The sequence below is a fragment of the Semicossyphus pulcher genome, unplaced genomic scaffold, assembly GCF_022749685.1.
Source record: "Semicossyphus pulcher isolate SPU_LCO1_2020_fin unplaced genomic scaffold, fSemPul1.0.p SCAF_26, whole genome shotgun sequence".
NCBI classification, from domain to species: Eukaryota; Metazoa; Chordata; class Actinopteri; order Labriformes; family Labridae; genus Semicossyphus; species Semicossyphus pulcher.
Window position 1 is genome coordinate 6,773,977 of NW_027211700.1, and position 27,700 is coordinate 6,801,676.

General features: G+C 44.2%; 1 protein-coding gene across 1 annotated transcript; it reads right to left on the bottom strand.

The window, feature by feature from the left end:
- On the bottom strand, window positions 1-27,700 carry LOC138604684 (gap junction delta-2 protein). The gene is made up of 2 exons (XM_069676654.1): window positions 27,630-27,700; window positions 1-1,207 (listed from the first exon to the last, which is right to left on the bottom strand). Exons 1-2 carry the CDS (start codon window positions 27,698-27,700, stop codon window positions 358-360), a joined length of 921 nt encoding a protein of 306 aa, XP_069532755.1. The 3' UTR covers window positions 1-357.

The window sequence follows — 27,700 nt, forward strand, 5'->3', positions numbered from 1 at the left end:
AAAAGAGGGGCAGGGGAGGGGGGTAGTTAGTCAAAAAAACAAAAGACAAGAGTATAAAATGGCAGTTTAATATCTCCTCATGAGACCAAAATGTGTTCATCATGTTCATCTGCAGAATGCAGAACTTTTGGTCCTCTTTAATCCTCTCTAAGCTTCTCAATCGTCTTCGTCTTTTCTCTCTCGACTCTTAAAAGTCCTCGAGCCAGAGGTTTGGTCTTTTTACATTCTGCTTTATTCCAGCACAAAGGAGAGGTCACCTGGTTTGACCTCACCATGATCTTTATTAAATTAAAATTATAATTAATTCATTCTCTCTCTTGCACATTCACCCCATTCCTCCTGTTTGTCTTCTCCTCATCAGACGTAGGCTGATTCGCTGGACTGTGTACGTCCCAGATTGGGCGGCTGGGACAGATGCGCCATGTCTTTCTTCCTGATCTCGCAGATAGACTTCCTGCGGGCCTGCACGCCCCTGATGGCGGCCTTGATCTTGCGCCAGCCCAGATGGTTAAGCTCAGCCAGGTTGAGGACTACGCAGATGCCGCTCACCGCAAACATGAAGACCAGGAAAACCGTTTTTTCCGTTGGGCGGGACACGTAGCACTCCACCTCCTTCAGACACGGGTAGCGGTCACATTCGAAGATCCCAGGCACGCTGAAGCCGTAAAGGAAGTACTGGCCTGCCAAGAAGCCAATCTCCAGTGCGTTTCTAAACACCACCTGGATGATGTAAAAGCGGGAGATCCCTTCTTGCCGGCGCACCTTAGAGCTCTTCCCATGAGTGAGGCCACGTGGGGCGTTGGGGATCTCCTTCACCTCCAGGCAGTCGGGTTCTTCCTTCCCTCCTCCGCCATCGCCGCCATGTTGAACTAGAATCCCATTTATGTTGCGGAGCTTTCGCGCCCCATCTCTTCCCCCGTAGTCCCTCTCCATGATGGGATAGAGAAAGGAGTAACGCCGGTCTTTCTGCTTGGCTGACTGGTGGACAGAGTAGGTGATGAAGCAGAGGCTGGGCGTGCACACCAGAATAATCTGGAAGACCCAGTAGCGGATGTGGGAAATGGGGAAGGCCTTGTCGTAGCAGGCCTGGTTGCAGCCCGGCTGTAGAGTGTTACAGATGAACATGGTCTGCTCGTCTTCGTACACGGTCTCCCCGACAATTGCCACGATCAGGATACGGAAGATCACCACTACTGTGAGTAGGATCCTACAGGAGAAAGAGAGAGACAAATGAGGTTAATAGTCGGAAATGCAGAGTGATTTACTCTGTCAGTAAGGATTAGATGTCCTCAGATATCCTTCCCAGAAGAGGTACTTCAGATGTGGAGAGTCTAAGAGGACAGAGCCAGGCAGCAGGAAAGACAAATGACCGGGATAAAAGGGCCGGTGAAGGATGAATGCAGAAGGAGGCTTTGAAAAGAGCAAAAATGGACCATAAATCAATATATCAGGACATATAAATAAATGTCAGTGTGCAAAAATATTCTGCACTATTATTAGAGTTTAAAAGAAAAAGCTTAAAGGCCTGATAAGACCAACATTAAACAAAGGATATTAATGTAATCATTTTTAATTTAATGGATGGGTCAATAAATGTTTCAAATTCAACACAATTGATTTTTTGAGTCTTTGGGGTAACGGAGAGCTAGAGGGTCTAAAATGAAAGAAGCTATCAGAGCTGTTAGCCGCACTGCACCTTCTAGTGTTATTTAACCTTGTGTGTAGCCTACTCTGAATGTAAACTGATACCAAAAAAGAACAATAGTTTTCTATCAGTGATGAGACAGAAGACCAGGGTACTAAAACACCTTTTTAATAAACTTTGTCCAATTAGCAGCCGATCTAACATGCTAGCTATCTGACAGTTTAAGCTAGTCCACTGACAGTTAGCAAGCTAGCTTACTCACTCACTTGAGGGAGCCGTATATCCTCTTCAAAAACATCTGTATTAATTAAAATGATGTTTAGTCCTGACAACAAAGTACATCCGGCGAGTAAAGGTTACACTACAGGGGAAAAAAGAGAGCCAGAGTGATTCACGAACATGTTTCTGACATGCTTACATGTTAGCCTTTAGCTAGCTTTATGAAGAAGCACATCATGAATTACACAGTAACTCTGAACTACCGGTATGAGGGGGTAAGAACATCCATTGATTTAAAACAATTGACAAATCACAAAGTGTACAGGTGTTCAGTTTGGCACATTGAGAGCATAAAGGACTGTACTTAATGGACTGTACTTATATAGCGGGTATCTAGCCTTGCGATCAAAGCCGCTTTTACACTACATGTCACATTCACCCATTCACACACTGATGACAGAGGCCGCTACATAAAGTGCCCAATTGTCAGTCAGTCTTCACACTCACACACCGTTGGCTATGCCACCGGGAGCAATTTGGGGTTCAATGTCTTGCTCAAGGACACTTCGACATGTAGAGGCAGCGGTGGATCAAACTGTCCGATTGAAAGACGACCGACTCTACCGCTGAGCCATAGCCGCCCCGTATTGTGTTCAACCTGATATTTATAGCAAAATGGAGTTCACTATGGGCCCGATCAGACAGAGCCGGCTGTAAAACGCGAGGCGCACCGCTCTGCCTTTTTTTGTTGAAGCCTACAGTTAAAAAAAAGAGCAGCTCGCTCCGCCTTTTTTTAATTTACTGTTGTTAAGGCAACCACCGAATCATAGCTGTCATTAACCTAACCGTTATATTGTCTACTGAAAAAAGGCCCGCCTCTCCTTTCATCCGATTGGACAATGAGAAAAAATGGCCATGACGTCGGGCATTTCTTTGAGTCGCTTTGAGTTGAAGTTATTTCAACTCGAGACGCTCCGAGCGTTTGCTCAAGATCACGAGGCGCACACAGCGGAAAAAACGCGAGGTGCTCTGCAACGCAAGAGCAGCGCGCACAAAGCGTCCCTCTCATTGAAAACAATGACAAAAAAGCCGCCCCCAGCTGCTAAAACGCGTTCTGTCTGATCGGGCCCTATGAGTGTCTGGATGCTGTACTTAAAATGGTTTAATGAAATGCTAGACACTTCTGAACCTCAACAGTCACCAAGCAGCAGCGGAGGACGTGTCATCAGTGCAGATGGCGGCGTAATTTCTGCAATGTGTGAATCGAGGGGCACGTAGAAGGAAGTACGAGTTAGCGTGTTCTTTCTGTTACTGGTTGAATTGACTGAATTCAAGTCAAGTGAGAAAATAAGCTGGTAGATTTTTCGGTGGGTGGCAATCCGGGTCAAATGTTGGCGATAATGCAATTCAGCATTTAAAAAACAAGAAGAAGAGGCAGTCGAATACAAATACTTAACTTTCAGACACTTTCCTGTTAAAACGGACGACACAAGAGTCTATTAGCCTACATGACAGTTTACAATCAGAAGTATCCGTATTGAGAAGCAGCACACATGCTTTAAATCCTGCTCATAACAGTACAAGGGAGTTAGGCGGTTACTACAGGCTAAATCTGATAAAGAATACAAAGTATGAGTGAAAAAACAGAGTCATTATTAAGGTCGAGAGGAGGATTTCAAATTGAAATCACAGCGGGGCGCCTCTGAAAGGATTTAACGCTCCTTAATCAGAAAATAGAAGTGAGAGACGGGCACGGAGCCAGAGAGAATAAAAGCTGTACTGGTGATGGAGAGGGACATTGTGTTGCTGTTAAGTCACTGTTTGTCCCGATAAGAACCAGAGAAGAAGAGCACTCCAAATCTCATCCATCAGCCTGAGAGTGAACACCACAGAAGGAGATCAGTTATGAGTGGAGCCGCGGTGTGTCGTCAGCGCTCGTAACTCACAGCCTGTTATCTGTGATTCAAGTTTATGTGTGTGTGTGTTTGCGTGTGTGTGCTTTTGTGAAGGTGTTTAAAAAAAACACGTGAGGTGACACTGATCTCTTATTTTGGTGTCTTCTGCATCATTAGGCTCAGTTACGATGGCAACCTCAGAGTCACTTAAATTGGAGGTGTGTTTAGTTTCTAAACACACACACACACACACTCTGTCTCTGAACAAAAGGCCACAGGTACTCTCTCTGCCTTCACTGCCATAGCAACAGGTGAGACTGAGTTGCACCTTATTTGCGCACAAGTTGCTATTTCTGTGTGGTGAGAGCTGTGGTGAGATCATTGTTGCAGAAATTGGGTTCACTTCACTTCACTCTGTGCATGTGTGCATGTTAATGTGAGTCTATTCTTAGGCTGATGTAACATATCTGTACACCCCTGTTCTGTTCCCCTTCCTGCAGACATCTCCCTCTTTGTTCTTTTCTTACTTTATTCATATCTCATTTATTTTTCAGATCTGAAGCCATGCAAGCACTTTAGATAGCAGGCTTTCTGCGCTCCGCGAGCCTGTTGGCTGTCTCGCTCTGTGCGACTAAACAAAGTCTGGATCCAGGCTGCAGACAGGCCTGGACATCGCTGTTAATCTGTTGATTGATTGCTGCTTTGCATCGTCGGACGGATGTGAGGGAGTTCAGACCGACTTCTGCATACTGTAAGATCAGCTCCCACTAATCGCCAACATTTATATTAATGATAATCCCATAAATGATAAATCGCTGTCATTACTCCATATGAACCCAGAGTACACATCATTACAGTAGCCCATCTAAACCTGACCTCATTACATTAATCATGGATTTATGGGGGTTTTTGTGCATACAAGTCAATAGATGCTGACATATAAAAAGAGCTGTGGCGGCGTTGCTGATGGGAAGCGCAGCCGGCTGCAGGAAGAGCAACTCAGTTGTGAGAAAATGTCAACGTGCATAACACAGACCTTTTAGATTTAAAGGGATAACGCTGAACAGCAAACAAATAGAAGCCATATTTTAGACTTTAAGGATCAACTGGCCGAACTAAGTTTCAATTTTGGTGTCTGAAAAGGACAAAGTGATAGAGTGATAATCTTGAAGATTTGCATGTAAATAAATGTCTGTTAAGTCACTATCTATCACCGAATGAGGTAACACAATGGTGAATGAGCCTTTGCATTTGCAGTATTACAGACTGGGTGTCTGTGGCGACACAAGCGGCCCCCAGTTAGTGACGCGTTTTCCATCACCCAGCAGTGGTTGGTCTGGCAGAGAGGGTAGGCGGAGCTAAGCGGTTGCTTTTCCGGTCTCTGCAAGTGTTGCGAGTAAACAGTAATCTACTATGGCTGAACAAACAAAGAAAAGATCGATGACTACAGATACAACTTCAAAAATAAGTGAAAATCCAAAGAAAAAGAAACAAATTGGACGCTCAGATGAAGCAAACAGTCTGAAAAGAAAAGCTGCCGTCAGTGAGGAGAGTTAAAACCGGAGCCAACTGTGGACATCACACATGCAACACTATCTGGATATCCCAAAAGTGTCCTATTGAAGTATATTGACTATAAAGTGAGATTTCTGCAAGCTGCCTACCGCTCTACTTTTGGTAAAACAGCCAGGAATAGATCTGACATCCATAACCAATAATAGAGGTCTGCAAATGCTTCAGTGACTTGTTGCAGTAAGCAGACTTGCACCTTGTACATAAAACAGTTCACTGTTTTAGTCTCATGTGCCAAATGATACCAAATGTCCCAACAGCTTATTATAGTCCAGTCATGTTGAACAGTGTTCCTTTATCAGACAGAATGTATAAAAGACAGAATTACTGAAATTCGTCCTACAGTCCAAAGACATGCTCGTTGGTGACTCTAAAACTGCACGGAGATGTGAAAGTGAGCGTGAAAGGTTGTCATCTCTATAGCCCCTTATACACTGCCGGTTCAAGGCGGGATTATTATGCCTCTGTTGTTGAGGCAGAATGGTGGGGCGAAGTCGTTCCGCCTCTGAGCCGTCATCGGAGGTAGTAACGGAGGCGTCAGTGTAAACAACGGAGCCGGCAGGGCGGGACAGCGCTGTGTGTGTGTGTAAAGCTTGCACTGTTTCTTTACACCCCGCCATGTAAAATGACAAATGCGGCATGGCGGCGGAGCTTCGTTACAGCCCTGTGATTGACTGCCGATCAGTCCAGGGTGTAACCCGCCTCTCGCCTATGACAACTGGGATCGGCTCCAGCGACCCCACGACCCCGCGACCGTGAAGACGATGGATTGATAAATCAAAAATTCTATGTATGAATGGGAAAAAAGTTGCAGGCAATATTTTCACATAAGGACACATTTATCGCTATATCTCATCGTGCACACTTACCCATACTTAAATATCTGTTATGATTCTGTTTTCTGTTTTTGCATCCTGCCTCAGTAGACAGCCTCCTTAACTTCTCTCCTCCATTTCACCTGCAACTCTCCCCCAAGATAAATCAGGATTTTTATTAAACAGAATTGAGAAGCTGTCGCTTTAATTCCCCTCAGGCCAATCCACTGTATTTTAAAGAGATTACAATAAATGCACAATCCGTGTAGAGTTATTAAACTCATTTGCTTATCTGGGCACCAGTGACTGAGCAGGGGATCCGGAAAGGAGAGGGGGGGTGAGGGTTGCCACTGCACTTTAGACGTTGCCAGATAATCATTAGATGGCATTTGGCTGTGTGAAGGGTAATCTACCAATCGCGCCGCAGCTTTGCCAGTCTTGTGTGGAGTCAGAGGGCAGCGTTAATCCTTTCCAGAGTCTGACGGCGTGTGTGGCTCACATGTACCTCTCATCAAAACTGCAGGTCACCACTGATGACCTCTAAAATGAAAAATAAAAGACTTATTTCCAATCCGCCCACCTGTGATGAGCTGGCATGTGCAGGGAGAAAAATAAAAGCAAAAAAAAAAATGAAAATGCATTTGCCCTTGTAGTGACTCCATTAAGGAGCTTAGTGAGCAGAGAATTCACAATACCCCTGCAGAGAGTATTGCACTGAACGTGCGCACGTGTGCACTCAAACATGTATTCTGTACGGCCACACACACGCACTCTTTCACACATATCCATGCAACAATACACTATCCAGAGAGAGAGGGGAGACAGTTTCAGACTAACTGAGTGCAGAAAGAAGACGTCAAATTGCTGTTGAAGATGAATTAGTTCCAGACAGGGATAAAAAGATTATAAAGTCACCAAAAAACCTCAGTGTGGCTCGGACATCCCCTTAAATTAAAAGAGAAACCTGCCAGTTCTGGGACAGAGCGCGAGAGATAGAGAGGGATAGTAGGAAAACCAGCCACGGAGGAAAATCTCATCACAGAGAATGAATTATATAATAGCATGCACACGCAAACCCACTGCTGTAATCTGCGGCTGGGCCAAGGGAGGATTCTTGCATTAGGTTTTTTTTTTTGTTAATGCCATCGAATAGCTGTAGATTATCGTACGGCACACAGCATCCCCCACCTGTTTTCTCTCTCCTCTCCAGAGCATCTTCCTTTCTCTTTTTTTGTACTTTCATTTGCACTTCCACGGCTCCTTTTTTCACTCTCTGTCACCCCCCCCCCTCCCCTCCTCCCTCAGTCATGAATAATCTCCAGATTGTGTTTGTAGTTTTCTATGAAGAGCTGTCTTTCTCCGCGAACAGTCAGAGGAGGCGTCGCAGCTGGTTTACAACTAAAAAGGATAACGGCAAACTAAAATCCATCTGATGCACTCTCTAATTGTCGCCGCACACTCTTGTGGAAAATCTGCACAAAATTACGCCTCTAACCATCCCTGTCTTCTACAAAGGACTTTCATATACAACTTATCTTAAAGAGCAGATGCTAACTGATGCCTTTCTCTTACTCTAGTAACAAACAATAGACTATTCACATGTCCTAACGATGGCATTACTCAAATTTTGTGTGATTATGTCCGGTTTGCAGAACAACATTAGAAGCAATCGTGATCTTTTTCAAACTTAACCAAGGTGCTTTTGTTGCCTTAGGTGGGGCACACACTACAGCATAATCAGGCTGATTTTGGGCCTAATTTCCCCCCGTCCGACAAAAGTAAGGAAAGTCCTGATTTTTTGATGGTTCTAAAGATGATCTCTCCAGATGTTCCTGCGGTGTGAAGTCTGTGAAGAGCGATTTTACTTCCCCCCGATCTGCTCGGAAGAAAGTTGAGGCAGCACCGATTTCAAATCATCAAAATCAACCACATTCAATATTTACGACCCAACACCCTGTTGTGTGGGGGGAACCCCGAAAACAGCCGAGCACACGCTCTGTGAATTGTCACGTGGAACGACACGATAGCCAATGGGGAAGCAAGCTGACTGAAGAAGGAAGCACAACAACCGCAGCCATGGCGGCAAAAGCAAACGCGGAGCATAAACATGTATAGCCCATGTTCACGCTGTCTACACGACTTCATCCATAAATCTTTCCTTTTTCAGAATTTTCAGTAAAAAAGTCCCAAAATTATCATCGCCAATTCTTCCTGCCCGTCGTCCACCATGTTTGTTTACTCTAAAGTCACGTTTGACCTAAAGTCACGAGATTTAATGAGATTTCCAGCTGTGAGAGTCAGACTCTGGTTGTTGATGAATTAATCTGTTTGTGGTGTGCTGTTTGCGTCATATCGTCGCTCTCCACACACTACAGGAACAAAACTAAATCTATCGCTATCTGTGGTCATGTGTGTTTAAAAATCTTTTGGTGTGGGCCGGCCTTAAGCAGAATGATGTCTTTAACCACTGAGCACAGTGTGGTCTGAGGAATGTATGAAAACAATCATCAGTTTAGCCATACACGTCTGAGACCACTCCAAATGTTCCTTTAATCAGCATCTCTCTCTACATGTCATGGTTAGCCCACATCCAGATCTGAACCCTATTTGAGTGTGATCAAGACGAAGATGTGTGGTTACAAGCCAACGAGCAAAGCCGAGCTGCTTCAATTTTTGCACCAAGAGTGGCCTAACGTCGGGGATATGCATGGAAGCTGTAATTACAAACCAGGTTAAGCATGAACATGTTTTCTTTGCATAACCAGTCGTCATTTTCCACAAATGAGAGCCGAGTAAATGAGAAACTTATAAAAGGAAGGAGCGAGAAATGTTGTACTAATAAAACAAAGTTAATTTCACACAAACCTATAAACAGGAAAAACATAATCCTGCAGTGGTCTCTTCCTTTTTTTCCAGAGCTGTATATATATGCTTCCAACACACATTAGAGACACATTAGCACATATCTCAACACATTGCTAGCCTGCGTTCCCAGCAGACACTGTTTGTTGTTCCCTTTGACTAATATGTTGACTGTGTCATCACACAGACGGTGGTGATTATGCAAAAACATAATGCCAACACAACTCCAAAAACGCCTCCTCTCCTCCGGCAGTTGTGTACCCTCGACCCGCCGCCTCTCTCTCTTTCTCTGCCTGATTATCTGACGGTGGATTTCTTGCTCGGAGGGCGTGTTTGTCATATTCAAAGCTCTCATTACAGACATGCAGTTAATTGTCTAAAATGAAACATACAATAATCATGGTTTATCCTCCATGTGAATGCTCATAAGCACAAATGCACGCACAAAAACGTGGTCTACATTACTCAACTTGCACGGCCATTCACAGACCAGCTTCTTTGACATTATTGAATATCTGCGTTTGTGTTTAATCTCTCTTTTAATGAGACCTTAAAGACTGTTTGCATGAAAATAGAGGAATTGATCTCAGTAGGTTGAAAAATGCTCACACTTGTGTTGTTTTGAGGCCCTTTGGTGAACCGTGTCCACAGAAAAGTGCAGGCTTTGGGGCTCTTTTATTAAGAGGTGGATTAAACAGGCCAAAAGTTTAAATTAAGCGGAAAAGCACGAAATCCAGAAAGAGATAACAGAAGACGAAAATAAACCAGGAGAAGCCAAAAATATAGCAGCATAATGAGGAAGAGAGAAGCAAAAGAGAGGAAATAATTGGCCCGGGATCAAAACGGAGTGCGAGGTTTTGGAGAGATTGGACGATGCGGCGGCAGAGATAAAAAGAAGAGGGGAGGAGGAGGAGGAGAAGAGCGGCTGTGGTTCCCTTACCCAGAAACCCGAAACAACCCCCCTCTTTCTACCTCTCTCCTCCCTCCCTTCCCTTCAGTCTCCCCTCCACTCAACTTCCCTCGCTAGTTACCACGGCAACAGGCGAGGGGCAGAAAACGAAGGCAGATGAAGAGAGGAGAGAAGTGTGCCAGAGAGGAGCTAAGTCGAACCACGGAGCGGCATGTTTTCTGCCGAGAAGGGGAGCAGGATCGGATGCACCAGTCAGAGCCTGGTTTAGGTGCCTCAGAGAGCTCGACGCGGGTTCATTTCATGCCAAAGCCCAAACAAGGAAAAACAAACAACGGCAGCAAAGCAAAGTGATGCTATTGCTTCAGATAATTCAGTGAGGAACACCCGAACATTTTGGCCTCCTTTACGCAAAGAAACTTTCTAAGTTTCTTTTCCCCGTTGTCCAAAAGCCGCCAAAAACAAGGAAGTCAAAGTAGGACACAAAACATGATAAATCTGGAAACAGTTTTATTTGTGTTTTTGACGATATTGAGTTTTGTTTTTTAGGATTGACTCGAGACAGATGATCATAAAAAGGTCTCTGCAGGCTTAGGGCTCTGTCAGCCGCCTGGACTCTGATGTAAACAAGTCCGATGTTATGGCTGACCTGTTAATCCCTTTCAGAGCCTCCCCTTTAGCCCCCATCAATACCTGTCCTCTGCTGTTAAGCTCTGCCTTTTCTCTCTGCTCTGCTCCCCTCCCCCTCTTTCTACGCCTCCATACCTGCTGGAGCTCTGTTTCTGCTTTAATTACACCTGCGTCTCGCTTCATTTACCCCCCCAGTTCCCGTCTCTGAAATGTTCACAAATCAGCCCCCCATCGAGTGTTTTTGTTCTGATTCCCAACCTGAGATTTGTATACTTCCCATAAAGCCTCTTTCACACATGCACTGCATTCCTGAAAATTGTCTGGGTGGGCTGCATGCACAAATTTTTCACCCGGACATTTTTCCTGCCAGCCTCCAAGTAAAGTGTCCGTAAGAAGTCGGGGTGAGCCGATGTGAGAAGGCAGCAGGTAATACTGAAGAACATTCACAGCGAGCGAGCGAGTGGGCGGGGTGATGATGTTTATGTCATGCAACCGCTGCAAAACCAAAAGAGTGAAACACAACAGGATGATTAGAAACATCCGAGGTTGAAGAGGAAGTATCGTTTACAAGACAATAATAGCAAAGATGTCTCCAAATTGGAGACATCCTCCCCCCGCTGGGAGGGACATGTGTAAAAGGGCAACTCTGGAAAATTAAAGGAGTGCACTGTGTGAAAAGGGCTTTATCCTGATAACCAGACAGTATTTCCGTTAAAGTCAGAAGTCTGGATAGTATTTGGTGTTACGAAGCGTTCCGGCGTTGTGGAAGCAAAACATGTGCACCATTCGGCCTCGGTGCGTACTACATAGAAGACGGACCGTAACAGAGGCGTGATAATCCTGCCTTGAACTTAAACCTGTATAAGGGACTAGTAAGTATCAGAGATGCTGATGTGCACTAGCCATATATTTAATAGTCAGATATGAGAGTGTTGTCAGCAAGAAACAAACAAGTTTATGTCCCGAAATATAAATGTATTCATTCAAGTCCTATATTGATATTTTGAAGCGACCTTTATGGCTGCACTAAGGCAGAAGTAGCATAAATCTGATAAAACATCATTGCATCATGCAGGCAAAGGTGGAAGGGGGTGGCTTCTTTCTTTATGCGTCTTATTTTTTATTTGAAGATATTCTATTGCCATTGTTTGCCTTTATTGATACAGAAAGCAGAAAAGAGGCTGGAAATGTGGAAAGACAGAGAGAGGATGACACGCAGCAAAGGTGGACGAGAGGGCGCTGTGCTTCGTTTGTCTTTCTTTCATGAGGTCTGTTAAATTAGTTTTCTAGTCCAAATTTCACACCTGCTTCCTGACAGAATTTAGATCAACCAGTTAACTTCTTAAGATCCACATAATGTGTTGTTGAGATTTGATAGGCGAGTGTGTGGCTACCCATAACACCCTTCTCTGCAGAGGTTTGTAGACATGTCTTCAGAGACGCACATGACTTTGGCTTCAGGAGGGGATCAAGTTGGTGTTTTGTTACATAACCAGTCCGTCTTTTAGTGACCTTTATCCGAACCTAAAGCTACACCACAACTAAAGCTTTAGTCTGAGTGTAGTTTTACTGGGCTAACTGAAGTAGAAGCCTTCATACCTTAGTGCAAAAGTCTCTAAATACATTAGAAGGCGCTGACAAACAATGTCCGTCTGATACAGGGGCTCATATGGGTCAAATTCAATGGACCATTTTTTGGTTTAGGTATGAGGGGTTCTTATAATATACACAAATATATAAAAATACAATTAGCGTTAACAGTCCTCAGTGAACTCCTCGCTCCCTATCCTCCAAGCTTTATCCTTCCTCGTTTCTCCGTATTCATTTTTTCCCCGTATTAATGCTCCGACGCTCTGTCTGCGTTCTGTGTCTTAAGGCTACCAGGTGGTAACCCAAATACACTCACCAGCAGCTCCGACAGATCTAATCCCGTCACATCAAATATGGGCGGACACTTGTCATAATCTCTCCGTCAGTCTGTGTATTCATTTGCCAAGGTTTATCAATAGCGCGTAGTTCATGGCGGGTCGCCTGGCACCGAGCTGTGTCCAACCTCACACACAGGAGACCTCTGAAGAACACACACACACACACACACACACACACACAGAAGGGATGTTCCGGTGCTTCAGGCCAGTGACAGAAGGAGTGAGGGGGCTGCACTCTCCCCTGCTGACAGACCTTTATCCTGCATGGCCACCCACCTCCCAACACACACAAACACACACACACACTCTCGCTATCGCACTCAATGTTAGGATAAAAACACCGTGTGTGCTTGTAGCGCATACACACAAACAGAGAGCGAAGCCTCTAAGGACAGATCCCGTGCACATCTGCACACACATTTTAATCAGTGACACACACACACACACATATCTTCCAGCTGTTCAGGGCGTCACAAAGCCGATTGTGTCTGACATGAGCGGGTGTTGGTTTCATCCTCTCAGGAGAAGACGAAGATGAATTTTTATCATACTGACCAGTAATAATGGTTTTACTATCATCTGCAAGCCTCTGATCTCTCTAAGGTTTAGTTTGGTGCAGCTTAGGTGACGTGACAGTATTTTCCAGCGTGGCTTATACGGATGAATATTCATTTGCATTTTATGCAAAGCACCTTAAAAGCAAATAATCCCCCGAGGATACATATTACACATATAGAAGTCTCCATTCACTCCAGCACTGTACGGAGGTACAGCTGCGCGACACTTGCACTGTATATGAGTAATTACATTTGATGCTACTTTATACTTCTACTCCACAAGTTAGTTCTCCACTTTTTACTTCCTTACATCAAACTCTTTTGGTTACATGTTACTTTTCATATGTAAGCAGGTTATTGTTATTGTGGACATACGAAATCTATAATTAGACTCGATGTATTGATTTGGAAATTATTTTATTAATTTAAAGATGATTTCCATTTAAAAACAGTCCGTTTCACTTACAGTGAGAGCTGTGTCCATAGCAATTGTTAACTCTGTCGCCTTCTTAAAATGAGCTAACTGCTTCACACTGGAAGCGTGGCGTGTGCGTGTGCGTGATGGCAGCATTTTCATTTTAAATGCATGAAAACAGGTTACAGTGTTCACACCGCCGGCATGAGTCAAGCGCCAAAAATCTAGAGAATAGGAGGCTTGTCTATTTTTTACCGCAAGCCGCGCATGTAACAGAGCTAATATTACTCACATTAAATGGAAACGTTTCCACTGAGGGTGAAGTAAGACACAGTGTGCAGGGCCGCAGGAGTCATGGCAGCAACTGATTCTCCATTCACCGTCTTTAAACACCGTCGTCTCCCGTACTGTGTTCCGTTTAATGTTTGCTTCATGTGCCGTCTTCAGTTTTGTAGATCTCTCTGTCGTAGCTTTCAGCTTTTGCATCATTTAACCTTTGTTGCTTTCTTACCACTGTCTCTGCCTTTTTACCGTCTGTAAACAAACTGACGTTAAATTTACTGGACTTCTTTCACAGATTGTGTGATTAGAGCCGCATCCCTAGCAACGGTCTGTTCTTCATAGCAACAGTCTGTTACCAAGGAATAACAGACCTCGGAATGCCAATTAACCAATCAGAATCAAGTATTTAACAGCCATGTAATAAAATATGAATAGTAGTGTTCTTGTGACACTTTCGAATGGGGCTGATGCATTGGTTGGGAAACAAGAACTACCTACAGCAGCAAAATGCTACTTGAGCATCGATGTTACTATTAATAATCTGATCATTTGAAATATAATAGTTTGTCAGTGAATTTTCTGAACAAAGTACTTTTGTAAAAGTGAGCTGATATTTGGTTTCCATCGATCTTGGCGCCCCTGTGGACACGTGGTACCTCTTGTCTTTTGAGTGTAAGTGGTGTTTTTTGATGACAAATCTCATCCTGCTTCCTTTAAACTGCCAATCGATTACTCAAGATGACTCTTTCTTGTGCAAAATGTAAAAAAATGTTTCTGCAGTGTGTTGTTAACTGCCGCATCTGACACAGACACAGCGGCAGCGGTTACAGGAGTTAGAGAGAACAATATAGAAATAGTTGATTTGGTCTTTTCGTTTGATTTTGTAGATCAAATGGAGGCATCAAAGCTGTTTCACAACCAGAATGTATTTTTACATGACTCCTCCTAAGTAAAGGATCTGTGTCCTTCTTCCAGCTCTGAGTATATGTTAGTACACATGTAAGAGTGCAAACACCACATGAGTCTATTAACGGATATAAGGAAATTATCTTCCAGCATTATAATTATTATTATAGATATATAGCCATTTATCCATCTCCTCCATGCACTGTACTGCACTGTCAGTGCTGCATATTCCTGCTGTAACGATAAGGTGGTCGGTGACGGTCTCTGTGTGTAATCCTGGGTCTGTAAGCTGCTGAAATGGAAATCTAATAATAGCATTTTCTAATACTGTTCACTTGTCTACCCATCTCTCTGTCCCTTTATCTCTTTCTCCCGCACACACAAAACACAAACGCAAGCACACAAAGGTATTTAAGTGGCGTGTTGATGAATGTGAACCGACTCGCTGGCTGGAGAGAAAATAATTCAAATTTAGCACAGTATATCGCACACTTATGTGCACATGAACACACACACATGCAAACCCTCAGTTAACCGTAAGAGGGTAATTTTTGTTTGTGGTTTTAAAGAGCAAACAGGCTGAACCTGAGAGAGGTTCCTTTGCTCTGCTTCAGAAGCGCACATAAATAGCAGCGCAGAGATTAAAAATAGACTTTCTAAAATCTACCCTGAGTGATAATTCACGGCAGATCAATGGCAGGAACGAGAAGAAGTGACATGACGGGGGGGTGAGGCGTGAGCAGGAGAAAGAGCAGCAGGAGGGAGAAGGAGAGAAGTGCGTGGGCAGGAAAGGAGGGAGGCGGGCGGGGAGGGGGGGTCAATGCAAGGGAAATACAGAAAACGCGTGCGCGCTAGCAGAAATGATGGGCGTAATCCGGATTAAAATGGTGGGTTTTTCGACAATCCCGAGTTAGGACCGCCGCGTCCATGCCAACTCCCCACCCACAGCAGCTATCCCGTGCCAAGCCCTCAACCAAATCAGCCGCTCTGGCACATGCAGGGAGCCTCCATGACACACAAGCAGACAGCACATGGCCATGCAGGGAACATCCCAAGCGCACTCAAACCACAGAAGATTCGCTCATGCCTGGTTTTATACAGATCTGCCGTAGTGGTACCAATGGAAGTCACTTAAAAATTACAGGAAAATACACAATTTACATTTTGCATATCCAAAATAGACATTAGCATGATTTGGTCGGATTAAACTGAAAACAAAATCTTTATTTCTTGCTTTTCACAGATCTCATTTTTTCTCTGCCTCCTCTTTTTTAGAGGTGGTAATTGCTTTAAAATGGGAGGTTAATTTCAGTGCTGTCTGTAGTAGAAAATAACGAGTCAAGATCCAATCATCTAAGGGGCATTTACCATAAAATCCGGAATATACGGTAAGTCGCACCAGAATAGCCTATAAGTGTTTTTGGGGGTAAAAAGGTTTTCTATAGCTATTTATTAATAAAAATGTGTACACAAGTTAATTCAAAACTATTTCAATTTATTTTCATCTAAAACACACACAAATCTGTTTTCGCTATGTCGAGTTTGCAATCCTGCTAGCTCCCGGTGCTGTAGCTAGCGGTAGCTGGCAGCGCACGTTAACGTTGATTGTTGTGAGGGTGGCGGCTGCAATGGCGATCATGACTGTGCGTGTCCGTACGTTAGCAACAATCAAGTTAGTTGTTTTCCTTGTTGTGTTACCTTGTTTCCAAGTTGTGTCTTCCTCGCTTAAAACAGTGAGGAAGATGCAAAGCAGCGCTGCGGCATATTGTAAATAGGAGACGTTGTAGCAGCTTGAACCCGGAGGTCAGGTGTGACGTCACCACTTAACAACTGACAACTTTTGCTATATTAGAACGCCATCGTCTGGGTAAAATACCGTAACACAATAACATAGCTCGATCTGCATTTTCAGAATCAGAAATACTTTATTTATCCCTACTGGTATATTGGTCGCACTGGAATGTAGGACGAAGCCCACTTTTTAAATGAAAAGAAAAAGTATTAAAATGAATTGGATTCAATGTGTTTTTACTGATGTGATTAGGATCATGTATGATGAAATGGGCGTTAGTACAGTGAAGGCAACCCATGAATGTAAGAGTACGCCAGCCATCACTCCTTAGTCCAAACCTAGTGTAGCTTTTTTTAAATCGATCACATTTCAACTTTAAAGACGCTGAAAATTTTGGGGGCAATAATATGATCATGGTACATCCATCCATTGATCCATGAGCCTATCCCAGCTGTCATTGGGCGAGAGGCCACTTTCAATCACAGGGCTGACACATGGAGACAGACATTTCACACTCACATTCACACCTTTTTTAAAGTCAATTTTAGAGTCGCCAATGAACCTAACGAGCATGTCTTTGGACTGTGGGAGGAAGCCGGAGTACCCGGAGAGAACCCACGCATGCACAGGGAGAACAAGGAACCTTGTTGCTGTGAGGTGACAGTACACACCACTGCATCATTGTGCTGCCCTGATGATAATGCCTACAGAACTTGTAACAGTAGCATGAGTAGGAAGAGTTTTTAAGTCAAAAACTGTCTCTGTCATGTCAGTTTGCTAACATTAGCCACCAAAATCTACTGGTCATATGGACCAGGTAAAGCTGTGATGGCAAACATGAGTGTCTTAACTGAGGAAGGGGGAAATAATGAATAACATTTTTTATATTTTGTAGGGAATTATTTAGTGGGATTATATAACCTTATTTATTTATGTAGGAATTGAAATTGACAGTAAGCAATAATCTGACCACAAGGTCCACCCAGTAACTCTCATTTCAGTCCGGCCTTAGCGGTCAACGCAGGCTGCGAATGACGCATCCTTGAAGGATGCAGCCCCTGCATTGAGACGCAGCTATAGAGTCATGATAACAAAATGACTTCTGTAAAATGACTTCTTTTAGATTTAAAGTTTATTCACTTTACTTAACTACCTTGTTGAATTCCAGACACTGTATCATGCTGTAGTAGCATAGTTGTATCAAGTTGTATCATTCCCTGATGACCCACTTAGCTGCTTGAAGCTAGAAGACTGTTAGCCTAGTAGGGAAAGTAGGGAAACAGCTAGCCAAATCTAATTATTAGAAACTTCAAAGTTAATTAATTACATCTGGTTATAACTTAACTTATACTGTTCCAAAAATCTGGTGTCAAAATAACCAGTTGAAGTTATTTGGGGAGCTATGCGCCCGACTATTTCTTAGCAAAGGGCAGATACTCGGACAGAGCCATGCTAGCTGTTTACCCATGTTTCAGTCATTATGCTAAGTGCCAAACTAAGCAAAGTAGCTTATTCATTATTGGCTCAGAGAGTGGTGTGAATGTAACATATTGCTGAGAGACAAAAACACTGCATCTTGATTTTACTGCCTCATTAAAGGAGCTGTGAATGTGATCATGTGTGTGCAGCGTGTGTGTGTGTGTGTGTGTGTGTGTGTGTGTGTGTGCTGAGGTGTGAATGCATTGTCACACTCTATCTGCTTGCTCATATGCGACGTCGAGGTCGAGACAGTTTTGGCAGCATGTGTATGTGTGAGAAAAGAGTGTCTATGTGTATGTTTCTGCCCCTGAGTTATGAGTAAATATATCAAGCACGCTGCAAGGTTGCTTACGCACATGTTTGTATATTTGGATGGCCATCTGGTTCTGCATGTGTGTGTGTGAGTGTACACACAGGTGAGGGGCAGTGAATCAGATGTCTAGTATGTTGGTCCTGGTGGATATGGTGCGTGTTTGAGCGAGGTGTCAGGTGTTTGGCTGTACGTGCTTCTGATTTTTTATTCATGTTGATTGAATCACAGCGTGCAGAAGCTTCTACCGCCTCTGAGGAACGGGCGATACACACACAAACACGTTCAAAGAGAAGAATGTGCCGTGGTCTAAGTGGCTTTAACAATCTCAGCTAAAGCATGAAGATGCAGCCAGTGATGGGAGTAGAGGCGTGGGGGGGGGATGAGGAGAATAAATCAATGGCAGGAGAGCGTCCTTTTCATCTTCAGAAAGAGAGATGAAGTTAGATAAAGTGGCGAGGCAGAGTGAAAAAGGAGCCACAGTTTTATCAGAACATCGGCACACACACATAATGATCAATCAAACCCGACGAGGATGTCGACTTTATGGTCCGAACATAGAAATGCTGTTAGTCATGTGTTATTGAAGCAGATTCTATAAATAAGACAATAACCCCCACAGCCACGAGCTCACACAAATAAACCCGACTGAGCAAACTTCAAACGCAGCAGCTCTGCTTTGTACCAAAGATCAAAGATGGCTATTTGTTTTAATTTTATTCCTCATATTTTAGGTAATTATGTTTATCTGACTGCATAAAAGTCAGACAGTTTTTACAAGGGAGCACAGCCAGTTCAGTGTGCCTCTTAATGACAGTCTCTGTGTTTTACATTGTCCTGTTCCCTATTCTTTGCCAACTACTGAAAGATGATAAATACTTTTTAGTTTACATAAAATATATATCAGTCCTTGCAGTTTTGTCAAGTTAGGATCGTTTCATAAGGACAGGTGAAGCTCTCAGGTGTTGCAGGAAGTTGGATTGTCAACAAAAACATCTAAAGTCTTGTGAGTCAAGCTGTTGTAATTAATTGAAAGTGGCTACTTATTTAAACATGTAGTGTGAATTGTTGCATGCCTATTTTCAAGTTACCTTGCTAACTGAGTAATCCTATTTGGTGCTTGGTGATGGAAACTTTACATCAGTCAGACACGTGTAGTTTGTGCATCATACAAAACTGAAGCTCAATAACCATCCATCCATCCTTTATCTATACCGCTTATCTTGTTCCTGTCGCAGGGGGTCTATCCCTGCTGTCATTGGGCGAGATGACAGCGGGGTAATCGCCTGTCAATCACAGGGCTGACACATAGAGACAACAACCTTTCATGCTCACATTCACACTTAGGGGCAATGCAGGGTCACCAATTAACCTAACGAGCATGTCTCTGGACTGTGTGAGCCCATTAGTTGTGTCAATTAATAGGCTGCATCCTTCACAGGACACAGGCTACAGAAGATGTGTCTTTCCGACCGCTAAGGCCGAACTGAAATGAGACCGTCTGGTGTACGGAGGATTTCCCGTTTGCGCCACCAGCTGTTCCCAACCATAACCTCCCGTCACAAAACGTGGCTCTTGTCGCCTAGCAACAGGAAGCTAGCTGGCTAACTAGCTAGTTAGCATAACTAACGTCACGTAATTTGTGTAATTTGTTTTTTAACATTTGTATCGCTAGCTATTCGACTGAGTTGAAACCAAGAACTTTTACATTTTAAACTGTGTTCCTTTTCCGCCATCTTGTTTGAGTTGGTGCGCAATTAATCTTGGGATACGTTGGGCCACGAAGGATGCACCTGATGGGTCCTTCATGGAGCCTTTGAAAAGGGACAGTCTTCAATGCGTCTTCAAATACCGCCTTCGAAGGATGCGGCCCCTCAATTGGGACAAGTCAATCACAAATGAGAGACAATACTCTGTTGCATTATGGGAATTGTAGGCTCCCTTGAGTCCCTAAACTTAGTGGAAAAACAAGAGTACCTCTTTAAGTTGAAGTTTATGTTGAGTAACTACGCTCTACGACAACATGCTATGATCTATGATGCAGAACCCTTTAGATTACTTGCTCATGTCCTCTGCCTCACTGCAGTTTAAATTGCTCTTTAAGTGTGACAGTTATGACGAACAGTAGCGGGGATAACATGTCAAGAATCTAATGTGTTATAACGTGAAACTCAACAGGCATACTTTATCTGACTGGTTTCGCCAACCTTGCACACACCTCATGTCGACAAGGCAGGAACGTTAAAGCGGGCCTGAGATAAATAATTCATCGCGTCAGTGTTGTTCTCACGCTGTAATGCAAAAGAGAAGAGGGACTGCTTTTCCAGCATTGAAGAATTGATTATCTGACAACATGCGGGAGATGTTGTTCAGGTGAGTTTTAATCTTCGAATGTCAAATCCAACCACAGGTCCCTGAATGCACCAGCTGTGAGTCGATGGACTAATTAGCACTAACAGTACAACTAGAATCAAAGGCAGGCCAAGATTTCTCCTTCAATTAACCAGTTAATATAAATGTATTTAATTGAAATGTAATTAAATAATGCACATATGACTAAATAACAGATTTAGGTTGCGTGGGGTTTTGTTTTGGTGTGTATGAGGTAATGTCCGGGTTAAACAAACCCCCCAGTATCACTGTAACACTGGTCTGCTCCGTCCTCCAGCGAGGTGCTAACGCTAAACCTATAAGCCTTACTGAGTCACCCTGCCAGGGCCGGTCTCTCCCCGAGGCCCTGCAAGGTGAAATCTGTCTCAATTCTGACCCCTTCGTGCTCTAATCCCTCTGTCTCTATCCAATTGTCCCTCTCGTTCTTTCTTCTCTATCTGACAACCGATGAGTTGTCCGATTAGGTCTCATTTTCATCCTCCGGTACTTTCACTACATTGATGTAAGATTGCAATTGCTTGAGCTTGAAGATGGAGCATTGACGACATAATGTCAACGCTCGATCGATTAATCCCTCAGCATAAGGACACCACGTCAACCCTGACCTCAGCATATGTGGACTTTAAGGATCAAGAAAGGGAGAATAAGCGGCTGAAAACAAGAATGAGGATGAGGGAGAAAGTTTATACGAGGTGTAAGCACAAAGAAATGAGAGCACAAGCTGCATAATAATGTGCGGTTTCTCTCCCTCAGCTACAGCTCTGCATCTCCAACTGTCCCCATGGAGGCTGGTTGTGGTTCTCTACTCATGAAAGCCTGCGAGTGGCTGCTCTCAGGGCCCACTTCCAACATGTTTTTATCTTTAGCAGCACAGCTAGAGCAGATCAATTCTACTATCATTAACGATATGTATGCTAATGCATGCTGCATCTTCAATAATTAATTAATCTTTGACATGAAGATGGTTCCTAACTTGTTGTTTTATCAGCAGGTGGATGTTTTATGCAGCAGCAAGAATTACATCCATCTACCTCCCACCGGAGATTCGCATCCTCCCTGTGGAACATGTGAGGTCACATTAATAACCTGTTTCTTACGGCAGCACGCAGAAGGCACTGACATTATAGCGGACAGCATCCCGGGGGTCATTACATATGGATGGAGGAAGTGTGAAAGCAGAGACAGGCCTTCTGTAAGTGTCTCTGTAAGTGTCGCTTTTTAAAGCTCTCTCAGGGGTATCTGGCACGAGCAAGATAATATCACAGCCTCCTTCTCGCTCTCTTCTTGTCTGCAATACAGCGCACATTTGCAAAATAAGCCTCATTCTGTGCAAACAAAATCATCCATCACCTCCGTTGGGGTTGCGAACGCTCCACAGGGACTTTTCTAAATAAAAGCACGATGATCTAAAGGTCATGTGACGCCAGAGCTGTAACCTGTCAACAAACACGAGCGCGCTGAGCTGCATGCGCTGCTCACTAATAAATATTGGCTTTGGCTCGGTGTGTGCTGTGCTGGAAGAGTGCACGCGCAAGTATGCACACTCACACACACACACGCTTTCCTAGACGGATGAGTCGAGGGCTCCAGAGTGACAACACTCCAGGGAGTCATGCAGAGGAGTCATGCTGAGCGAGCTGGGCTATGTCAAGAACGAGGCGTCAACCCTCTATAGGAGCACACCTACACACGCTTGATCACCTCCTTTAATGCGAGCGTGTGCCGAGGCATGCTGAGATACAAGCACACCTTCAACTGTGTCTGTTCAGGGATTCTACCTAGTGCTCCAACAAGCTGCAAAGACTGTGTTTAAAAATGTACATCAAGTACTTCAAAGCAGCTCTTAGGCCTCAGATTGCTTCAAAGTGCTTTAGATCATGTAACAGTGTCAGAAATTGAAATGCAGACAGGTGCAAACCATGATTTTTGTAACTGAAAATCACATCACATTAAATATTCCTTTTATAACTATAATCTTACTCCTGCAGCATGTCTGACAAATTTCAACAGCCGGAGAGAGACATCCGGAATTGATGACTCTCACATTGCTTGTAGGTGTGAAAGGTCAGCCCTGTGATTGACAGGCGAGGTGTAACCCAAGCCCTTTTTACACTGCGGTTCTGCCTCAGCGCCGTAACAAAGCTCCGCCGTCATGCAGCCTTTGCCATCTTACATTGGACCAAGCAACGCCAGCGTTAAGCCGTCCCAGTGTGTGTTTCTTCTACATAGCATTCCGGCAAGCTAGGTGTAAACATACAGCTCGTGCTTCAAATACACACACACGGCGCCGTTCCTCCCTGCCGGCTCTGCTGTTTACACAGACACCGTTTCACATCTGTTACGCCTCTGATGCCAGCTCAGAGGCGGAACGACTTCACCTCCACCATTCCACCTCCGAGCGTTCTACATAGAAGACGGGACGTAACAGAGAAGCGTACTAATCCCTCCTTGAACTGGCAGTGTAAAAGAGGCACCACACTCTCGCCCAGTGACAGCTGGGAAAGGCTCCAGCCCTGCCCTCCTAACCCCGACATGGATAAGCGTTGTATCAGTTAAGGATGGATGGATGTTCTACCTTTTCTGTAAATATTTCATGTTTTTATTTTTACAAGAAATAAATGGTGAGGGCTGTCTGAATGCCTCTGGAAATGTGGCTTGGAATAGCCATCATTTTGAAAGCCTCATTAGGCAACTGAGTGAAAACAAACCTTCGTAAATATTTTAAAACCAAGTTGAAAATCTGGGAGGAATATAGAAAAGGGGGTGCATCTTATAATCAGAGTAATCAAATATCCAGGCCAGTATTTAAGGGAGCATGGTGAGTGAGAGTTACATAGTTTACAGCTCTCACTCAGCTTTGTAAGTAGGAACACTCACTGTGAAGAGACACCTTAACTTTTATAACCATGTGAGGTGTCAGGTGAGGAAAATGATAAGAATAAATATTTGGACTGCTAATTACCATCAAGGTTCAGTTTAACAGGCAAAAAGTCAATGAGGTACTTAGAGCCTTAATCACTCACTTAACATTCCTGCAGCTGCAGCCCATGAGTCCATTTGTATTACAAATGGACAGGCCTAAAGACTGTTTCATTAAGTGCACTGTCTTCTATCAAGCTCAGCTTCCTATTCCATTATTGGAGATCAATATCAGGGTGGTGGGAGGATTCATCTGCATGTTGAGCAGTCATACTGACCAATCAGGGTTCAGGCATGAGGCTGTAGCCTGTGGGACATAAGGGACAGCATGAGCAATGTGTCGACAGCAGTTAGGTACAGAGAGCTTCATCACCGCTTCTCCTCCGAGGCTGGGTGCACCAACAGGCGCCAGGGTCCTACGGTCAGTCAGCTGGTCCTGGGGATGTCGATTTACATCTAGCCCACAGCCCATAATGGCAGGAATTAATCACAGGTAGCAGGTGAATACACAAACACACGCTCACAGACGGGGCCAGTCCACGCACATGTGAAAGCACACTCGAGCTCACGTTTTACAGAGTATTTTTGCTTACACACACACACAGATCCAGACCGTAGAAGGGAATCTCTCGAGCTGTTTGTAATCTTACACAAACGAGTGTTAGATTCCCTCTAATGTGTGTGTGACTCATGTATGACGAATGGAGGCAGGCCTGCAGGCTGTTGTCATGGTGGGCTCATGAGAACACACGCTGGCATCGCCTCAGGAGCAGAAACCTGTCCAGTGCTTTCAACCGCAGAACGGCACCTGCGCCGACCAATGAGATGACACGAAACGGCAGCAGAGGAACCAATAGGTTTTAGGTTTGAAGGAGAATTAGTGCGCGTTTATAAAAATTCATGTCAGCGGTGATGTCCCAGATTAGATGTTTCTGAGCTGCAGAAAAGCCTGATGCAGAGAGGGCTCTGCACTGAGGGAACGTGCAGGCTGGCAGACAGAAGCTAAAGCTAAAAATGGATGACATCATATTATCAGTAATAGCACTGAGTGATTAAAGAGCTTCTGATAAACAAACATTAAAAGATAAAGAAATGTCATTCTGATAACCTCCCTTTTATCTGTTTTTTTACACTGGAGAAGCAAAAATAAACCTTTTGATTTCCACTAAAAACAGACCGCTGCAAACAAACGGAGGATTTGTGAGGATAAAAAGCATCCAATACATAATAAATCTACAAGAGAAACCACTAAAAATGACAGCCGCTCCATCAGTTTGACCATTGGTAAGTCAATATGCCAGTAGAGTCCGCATACAGAGTTCAAATTACAGTGTAACTACAACCTGTATTAGCACTTGTGATGTTTGATTGGTGTGCAGACTTTGATTTCAATAAGACAACAAGACAACGAGTTTACAGCCATGCTAGCAGCTCTGCTGTCATGTGGCACAGCATTAGTTGGAGCTAAATGCTAAAGTCAGCATGCTAGCGTGCTCACAAAGACAATTCCAACCAGCTGATGTTAAGCAGTGGTAAGAAATTTTTGCAGTTTAGCTTGTTTATACGCTTAAATTAGCTAATTAGCACTAGCCATTAAAACATATCAGCTATAAACTAATGTTTGGGACAACCAGAGAGTTAAGTCTTCAATGTCAAATTTTATGAAAATCCATCCAATAGTCACGACTTTACCCTCAGACAACTGCCAACCTAATGGTGCCACAAGAGGAAAAGATAGAGATCACTAAAGTCAGGAGGATTCATCGTCAGTGGTTCATGAATCCATCCGTCAAACTCTGACACTTGTCTTGGGCCAGGTCGCAGAGGCAAGCTAAGCACATTAGCATTAGTTCCTCTCCAGAGCAACGTTTTCCAGCTCCTCTTGGGGGGCCCTGAGGCTTTCTCGGGTCAGATGAGAAATATCATCTCTGCAGCGTGTTCTGGGTCTCCTAGCAGAGTCCCTGGGGTGTTCATGGATGTCTGTACAAAATGTCATTGCAATCCAAGTCACAGTTGTTGAGCTATTTCAGTGTGGACCAAAGTGTGTGAACAAGTGACACTGCCATCCCTAGGTACAGCTCTGCCGCTAGCGTGACTAAAAAATACCATTAAAATTGAAGATCAGCTGCTAATGCAGTTCATATAATCGTTACATCCTTCAGCATGTCAGCCTGATTTCAAGCCACTCGACAGCGAGTCTCCACGCTGCTGAAGGATCCTTTAGAAAACCTCTGAATAGCTTCCTATTAGCTGAGGAGGACTGCCAATATTATTCGGATGAACCTTGTTTTTCTCAGAAAGATACAGTTTATAGTTCTGCAGCTTGCAGACCGTCAAGAATATTTCTGTACTTGCTTGGTTTCATTCAACAGTGTGTACTTGGTAATTTAAGGTACAGTTAAGGTACAAGTGAAACTCTACGGGGCTGCTGGAGACCGTTGTATATTTTGTCGTATTTTGAAGACTTTTGGCCAGCGCCCTCCGCCGTCTGAACATTTCAACTGTCTGGACAACAGATATAATCTGCGTGAAGATGATCTGAGGCTTTTTTGCCGCCGGGTGTCCTGGTTGCCCTGCTCAGGTCATGACATGCAGCACCATCTCGTGACGAGACAGTCCTGTTGGCTTCCTCCCAACGCCCTGCAGACTGAGACCATGTGTCTGCTCGCTTGTCTGTGAATAACCGCTCCTCGCTGCCTTCGCCTTCACTCTGTCTTTTGTACTCTCTCTCCATCATATGCTTCCCGTCCCTCACATCTCCCACTCTGACTGTCGATTCTGCTCATCTCTTCTCTACTTTGCAATCAAAAACATTCGCTTGTTTCCCTGTTTTTCTCTCCTGCCTTGTTTCTTATTAGTCCTTTTCCTCCTTATTTACCCTCTCTTTCCCTCTCCTCTTTCTCGCTGGGACCCTGCAGCCACGATGACGAGTCCAGCTGACGAGCGACACTTTGCTTCCAGTGTCTCATGAATGAGGGGAAGCAAATGCTGACCAATTATTCATCATAACACCAAAGGAAACAGCTCAAACTAACCATTCAAGCGACTCGCTGCACTCAGAAGCGGACTCGGAATCACATCAGCTTCATTTCTCGTCACGGAAAACTTCACACTCAGAGCTCTGTCGGCAGGAGACGACTCATCTTTTGCCAAAAAGGAAAATTCCCCCACATCATTTCCTTCACAAAGTGGCTGACAGTTATTCACTCAATAGTGCATGAGAACCACTATACAGAGCAGCTTCAGGGGATTGGTTTGAACAGCTAATACAGGCAGGGTCTAATAAACCCGTGCTGAACCTGTCCAAAGATGTCCCAATAAAACCCCAAACTCGGGAACACGTCCTTCACAGGATGTAAAATCAAGACTAATACCAACTCAAGCGCTGATGTGCCTCTGTGGCTAAAAGTGCTCATCAATAATTGCACCTTCTGCGGCTGATGAGAATGAGTTATTCAAATACAAGACATCACGGCATGTATGATGCATAAATCATAACTGCGGTGACCTCGCGGTAGTCGCTAGTTTGTTTCGGTTGTGAAATGACTTCATACTTGACAGAGAAAGAAAGAGAAGGATAAGGGCGGAGGGAGGGGGCGGGAAATTGTGGGAAAAGCTCAAATGATGCACGCTTGTGCAAAGCCGTGGCTTCTGGAGCAGACTTAAAGGCTAAAGCCGGAGGTAAAGAGGGGGGAGAATGAAGGCATGAGCAGGAAGAGGTGCGGTGGAGAACTGTGAATGGAGGCACCGTGGACGGTGTGATGTCCTCAGACGGCTCCGGATCCTCTGAAGTCCAAAGCCTCACTAAGAGAGTCCCTCTTGGAGCCTAACCCTCCCATCATGTCACTCAGAGGGATTATAGCAGCTAAAGCCCCCCTCTCCCGGCCATCACAATCGTTTGACCAGGAATCACTGACAGGAAGCAGGGGAAGGATTTATATTTTGCATGTGCATTGGTATTCTTTATTCTAAATAGCACATTATTTGTATGCAGAGATGATGTAGAGGCATGCAAACCATAGAAGCGTGCAAGAGCAAGCAAGACATTTGTTCTTACGTCCCCACATGAAATCATCGCTCTGCAGACCACAATCACAGAACTCACCTTCCGATCATAGTAGAGTGCTGCTGCACTGCGGCCTCCAGGAGGCGCTCTAGGATGGTCCATTCTCCCAT